Source organism: Austrofundulus limnaeus, unplaced genomic scaffold, assembly GCF_001266775.1.
Source record: "Austrofundulus limnaeus strain Quisiro unplaced genomic scaffold, Austrofundulus_limnaeus-1.0 Scaffold35, whole genome shotgun sequence".
Classification (NCBI taxonomy): domain Eukaryota; kingdom Metazoa; phylum Chordata; class Actinopteri; order Cyprinodontiformes; family Rivulidae; genus Austrofundulus; species Austrofundulus limnaeus.
Window position 1 is genome coordinate 1,154,077 of NW_013952437.1, and position 6,319 is coordinate 1,160,395.

Here is a 6,319-nt window from a genome sequence, read left to right on the forward strand (position 1 = left end):
CATATATACATATATATATTTTTTTTACCGGAGCTGCTTTCTGCTCTGCTGAAAGCTCCTCATATCTCGCTGGATGCTGAGAAGCTCTTGCGTCAGAGCTGATTCTGCAGAAGATGATTCGTCTTCTTGATGAGGATCGTTAGACGTTCTCCTGATGGCTCTCAGGTTTGAGTCTTAAGAAAGGGAATCACAACACTGCATTGTTTGAGCTTGATTTTATTAATATATGTTTGATAAATGTGTTAGTTAAAAAAAGTCAACTGAAAAGGACAAAAAAACCAACCTGTATGAGCTGATATGGGGTGTATAAAAGGAGGAGTAGACTGATAAGCTACAAGTGGAGCCTCTCTGGAGCCTGAGCAGCTGGATTTTCCAAACTTGAAAAAAAAAAGAAAGAAATTTATGAAAGACTTAAGTTATATAACAAAAAGATGAAAGCCTGCTTTTACTCCTTGTGGTCCAATAAGAGATAAATACGTCTCTCTGAGTCCTTGATGTCATAAAYACAGCAGGAGGAAGGAGAACGTCCTGTTTTTCAGGCTGGAGAGGTGAGAGAGCGGTGGATGTTTGAGGTTCAGAAAGTGTCACAGTAAATATGAGTGGAGCTGAGGATGGTGCGGGGTTTTGGTGTGAGGGACCGCTCAATTCGAAGGGTTTCAGAGCTGCTTCAGCGCAGCGAAGGCCCAGTTCAGTTTTGGCACTAAGAGGGGAAAAACAGAAAAGCCTTTAGGTCAGACTGCAACCATCAAAAATGACACAGAAACATGCAGGATTGTCACTGAACAAACACACTCACTGCCTGCTCAGATCTCGCTGCTCCTCTGAGCCAGACGTGGAGACGCTGCCAAGTGTCGGCCCGGTCAAACAGAAGGTCACACTTTTTTTACGCGTTCTGACCTCCTGCTCTTTTGGTTGTCTGCACAGCGCCCGCTCTTTCCACCTCAGGGCGCAGCGTTTAACAACTCTCTGGAGACGCTGCGATCTCTGCGGGACACAGGCAGACCGGCTGAAATGACGCTCAGAGCTACAATTCACAAGAAGCACACACAAATCCACCCACGTGCTCCTGGCTGAACTGCGTCAGGCTCGTTGTGATATCGTTCATGTGCGCCGCATATGTGAGGATGCGTGACACGCCCTCCCTCAGCAGCTGGTCTCTGTAGACCTGAGCCGCTCTGGCTGCCTGCTCCCGCCTKCTGCATTGCTCTGCAGCCCACAGCCTCCACCCAGATAACACCTGCGGAGAGTTCACCGAGCAAAATCCAGACACGATCAACAATGGGAGGYTGATTTCTGCAAAGCATTCGGTGTTCAGTTCTGCTGGGAGACAAAAATGTGGAGGCGGGTKTTACCTTGGCCTGAAGGGTGAGGGACCAGAGCCAGAGAGCTCGCTCCGTCTGGCTGGCCTCTCTCCGCCTGTGCTGCAGCTGGTTGCAGGAGAAAGAGCACAAACCCTGCACTAAATTAAATGTAGGAAACCTCAGATACTTCTGTCTCTTCCAAGGTCATAAGGGATACACCTCATAACTCTTAAATACATAGTTACAGTGATAAGAACCATTCTTTGTCTACAGAGGAACCCAAGAGCTCTGCARACCAGAAATCCCACACAGACCCCTCTCCTCTACATAATAACAGTCTCAGTCTTAGATTAAACAGATTTTGCACTTTTTTTTCTCACCTTTCAGTTGCCTCGATTCATCTTAATCAATCTGACGATTCAAAAACAAAAACAAACCTTTTGTTTCCACAGCCCAAAGTACTTCTGGTACAGCTTCAGTCTCAACAGAACAACTTCTTGTTGCTTCATCACCTGAAGAACAACAWCATTTATGTGTTTTACTGCTGCAGAACTTTAAGCTGTTTAGAGATAATAACGTAACCTTTTCTCYCTGGTGCTGCCGGTGGTATCTGCTCCACGCTTTCAGAGTTTTAGACAGAAGTTTGGAGCAGTAATGCTGCCTGGCTTTCTCCACGTTTCTCCTCTGCCTGCGACTCTCTCYGGTTCGCTCTCTCCAGCGTCTGAACGATCGCAGCAGACGAACTGAATGCGGAAAACAACAAACATCAAAAAAGTGCAGAATGATTTGAGATCTCGATAGATTTTACAACCTGTGAATGACTTTAAAGTGTGGAGTGTTTTTACTATTTAAGCCTCCACTTACTGCACAAACTTATTTAAAAACACGTAAAACCTTTTAAAAACATTAATATGAGATCAAAATCAGTCATTTCCTCAGGCTTAGCTTTTAAAGTAGTGTTCATTTATTTTCTTATGATTAGACAAACATTACTTTATTTATATAGTATTTAGATATTCAGTGAAGTCTTTTGCCTTGATTTATTGTCCGCTGAAGTCGTCTGAGTGCTTCACTCTGCTGGTGGCGCTGCGACACTGCATGTGTTGTTGCTTCCCTCCAAACAACAAACACCTTTAACAGATAAAGTCAGCAGTCAACAATGTGCTTAAAAATATTTTAGTAATATTTTAGAGGATGAAGGCACATAATTTAAACCTTAAGCTGAAGAAACTGTTGAAAGTGGCTCTGGGCTTGCTGCTCTGCGACCGGTAGTGCCACTTTTTCTCTCCACAGAGTTAAAGCTTTCCTGAGGGTTTATGACTCAAAGTGATGATTCTGAAATCCACTTGTGGTTTCTAAATCGCAGAAATGAAAACCCACATTGTAAATGTTTGAGTTTATTACCTGAGAAAACGCTTCATTCGCTGCCTGTTGAGTTCTTCTGCTTGTTCGTTCATCTGAATCACGCGTGTGTGACGTTTCTGTGAAAACAGTCACCCATGAATCCACTTGATCATTATTTTATCACCACTCTTCTTTCGAAACGTAGTTTAATCTACAAAAACTAAGATTATTCACCCTCCAGGCCTCCAAGGAGAGTTTGAGGAGTTTAACTTCGTGGTAACTTTGAATCTCTTTCAGCCTGACTTTCTTTTCTTTCTGCTTCTGGACAAACTGATCACATACACATATACACACACTGAAACACAAAAATATAACACAGCAACAAAAGAAACTGCTCTCCTGATATTAGGATTGTAAGAATGAACAAATTGGAATTAATGACATCCATCAGCTTGCATCAGGGATGGGCACCTGGCAGCCCCCTGGGCCACATCCGACCCACGGGTGACTTCCTCCTCAATGTGCTCCCCTAAATATGTAACAATAATAACTAGAGAAGTTGCATTTCCTGTGAAAATGCTAGTGTGAATGCTTCATGCTGAAAACTTAAGCTGAAAGCTGCTGAAACTGAGCTGAAAATATTTAATAGGAAAAGTGTTAATGTGAGCTCACTTTGAAAAGCTGAAAGCAAAAAAGCCTAATTTTGCAGAACAACAGTGAAAAGGAGCACAAATCTAGTTGAAAACAGAAAACAGCTAAAAGTTAAGAGCTAAAATAGCTGAATATAGCTGAAAACATCTGTAAGAAGCATAAATAGTACTAGGTAGCAGAAAAAAGCAGAAGAATAGCAGAAAGAAGCAGATCTATAGCTAAAGTAGCATTAAATAGCTAAAATTAGCATAAAATTAGCTAAAGGTAGCAGCCACAATTTGAAATTACCACCCACTTGAAATACTTATAGTTGAAAAATAGCTAAAACAAAACATCATAAAATTACATAAGGGATAATTTGTAGTAAAATAACTAAATCAGCTGAAATTTTCATTAAAATAGCTAAAAAGTAGCTGAATTTTTTTTTAAATTAGCATAAGGACCACAAGTTTGCTAACCTTAGCTAAAAAAAGTTGTAATAGCTACAAAAAATGTGTTTTTAGCCTAAAAAATAAATTTAGCTAATAACAGGTGAACATTAGCTAAAATTGTAGCAAACAGCTGAATATAGCAGAAAACGTCTACAAGAAGCTTAAACAGCACAAAAGTAGCACAAAAACTTAGAAAAAAAGCAAAAGAATAGCAGAAAGAAGCAAAATTTTAGCTGAAATAGCGGGAAAAAAAAGCTAAAAATGCAAAACAGTATTTAAAATTACCACAAGAACATGAAAGAGCATAACCAGAACAAAATGTGTAAGGTGCTGTAAAGACTTAGAAACATTTTGAAGGATTTTATGGATGTTGAAAACAGCTGTATTCATTTTCAATGGCAAAAAAGTGGCTAAAAAAATGAAATAGCTAAAAAAAAAAAAGTATAAAAAGCTGAAATACCAAAAGTCATAGCACCCCTCACATGAATGAGCATTTTGATATATGAATTGTTGAAATAGCACATAAATTGTGGAATGACTTAGATGCCAAAAAACGTACGGAAGAAAAATGATCTCAATGATGTAAATGCTACGAAGCATTCACACTATAATCATTAGTGTCCTCTTCCATCATTCAAGTTGCCCATTCCTGACACCTCAAAACATTTTTTTTGAAGTTGCACAGATGCAGACCATGATCAACAGCTTTTTGTTTGATCATCTCTGATGCCCCACAGTGTACCGACTGAGTAAACACGTGACAAAAAGCACCTCTTTCCATTTCTCCACAGCCGATCTCGTACAGCACAAGTCATCCTGACCACAGGCCTGCTGCTCTCTGTGTTTTCTGAAACTCAAACAACATTAGCAACATTAGAGACCAGCTCAGGCGGATCAAAAAAGCTTCGACACCAAACGTCAAAAAAAGTTACTCTAAAACGCTGCATTAGTAGAAGAGAATGATAAATAAAGATGTTCGCACCTTATCCTCAGCTCCTTGAGTCTCCCTCCTTTGTTCCAGCTGTATCCAACTCTGTGGGGAATCTTTCTGGTTTGGAGCTGTTTTGTTTCACCACCAGAACTGACAACTTGAGGTCTTGATGGTTGCTTTAACTTTCTTACTGAATTAGTTTGCATCGTTGTTGTAATGATAACTCAAACCACTGCTACACACTACCACATAAAGCCATACCTCAAACAGCAATACTTCAATAAACTTTCGAGCCGCTGTTGTAGAACAAATGTTTCGTGTAAAAAAWAAAAAWRAAAAAAAAAGTCCTGTTTCGTTTACAAACTACCGAGGCGGGGTTTTGTTTTTCTTGTCACGTGACCGCCAACGCGGATATGTTCGTTTTTCTTACTGCCGGTGTGAGTGTTCCCGAAGCTGGCGGATTTCCTCCCAGAGAGTTTCGTTTTATGGACGGGAGTTGTACTGGCTGCTGTGTTCTCTTCCTCCTCGCTGTCCTCTGGAGGTGGTGGTCTGCCTTCTCTCCCAAACCCCGGGTCTTGGAAGTGGAGTAATTGTTCCACTCGAACAAAGCAGGTACAGCTCCCTTTTTTTACGTTATAGCCTACGGCCTATAGGCTATCGCACCTCCACTCACTTCCATTTTTGAAAGGAGCCGGCATTTCGCCATCCAATCAAAACGTTCGTTTCATGCGTGCTTTGCGTGATTACGTCATTTCACGAAAATTCTATTGTCGGGATATTTTGGCTATGCAAATTGAGTGATGACGTCACATAGACGTCATCGTAAAAAATGTACATATGCGATCATGTACATATTGTGAAGTAATCTGAATTTCTCTGAAGTTCTCTGCAACACCGGACCTGAAGAACTCTTCTGTGTTGACTGCCCTAGAGGAAAAAAAATGAAACCTTTTATGTGTTGTGTAACCTGTATGGGCTTCTACTGCGCGATACACATTCTGCCTCATTTTAAAGGGAAAGAAGAACATGAGGTGGTGGGACTTAACATGGCTACACTGGATTATTTCTGTGAAGAGCATAATTGCATGAAATCGATGTTCTGCCGAACTGATCAGACGTGTATCTGTATTTCCTGCTCTGCAATCGAACATTATGGCCACGATATAGGCTTAGCTGCTGCAGAAAGACCTGAAAAACAAAAGGAATTTCAGGAGAGACAAGCCRAGTTCCTTCAGAATATGCAGAATAAAGAGAACAGGGTAAAGAAGCTCCTACAAAGGGTGAAAGACCTCAAGAAAGAGTTAAACTGTGTGCAGAAATTGAACACTCGGTTCACAAGGCTCAGAGAGGAGCAAAGAATCTTAAGGCCACTGCGTGGACTCAAAAGAGATATTCAACGAAAGCAGGACCGGTTAACTAAGCTCAAGACAAAATATGCTGAGGTGGAGCAGTCCGTGTTAACAGAAAATGACATTAAATTCGTAAACGATTACACCTTATTTAAAGCAGAGTATGAGCTGAGAAACAAAAAAAATATCAGATGCTTCGACCATTGCAGCTTTTTGGTAAAAATACTCACCGGCTGGATAACCTAACTGCAGTGTGCAGCATCTATCAACTATGCAAATTAAGCGATGACGTCCAGTCCGTGTATGGAGGAC

At 41.0% G+C, this 6,319-nt stretch overlaps 1 protein-coding gene across 1 annotated transcript in view; it reads right to left on the minus strand.

Annotated features, from left to right (window-relative positions):
- The window catches only part of sfi1 (SFI1 centrin binding protein), a gene marked incomplete at its 5' end in the record, with an annotated part of 6,479 nt that extends 1,209 nt beyond the window's left edge, over window positions 1-5,270 (minus strand). The window contains 14 exon segments of the mRNA XM_014006229.1: window positions 29-173; window positions 284-377; window positions 478-700; window positions 797-984; window positions 1,061-1,237; window positions 1,353-1,427; window positions 1,739-1,813; window positions 1,884-2,044; window positions 2,336-2,432; window positions 2,517-2,607; window positions 2,706-2,782; window positions 2,880-2,975; window positions 4,499-4,574; window positions 4,710-5,270. Of these exon segments, the coding sequence (XP_013861683.1) occupies window positions 29-173; window positions 284-377; window positions 478-700; window positions 797-984; window positions 1,061-1,237; window positions 1,353-1,427; window positions 1,739-1,813; window positions 1,884-2,044; window positions 2,336-2,432; window positions 2,517-2,607; window positions 2,706-2,782; window positions 2,880-2,975; window positions 4,499-4,574; window positions 4,710-4,864 (1,730 nt within the window).
- Window positions 5,271-6,319: the final 1,049 nt, after the last annotated feature.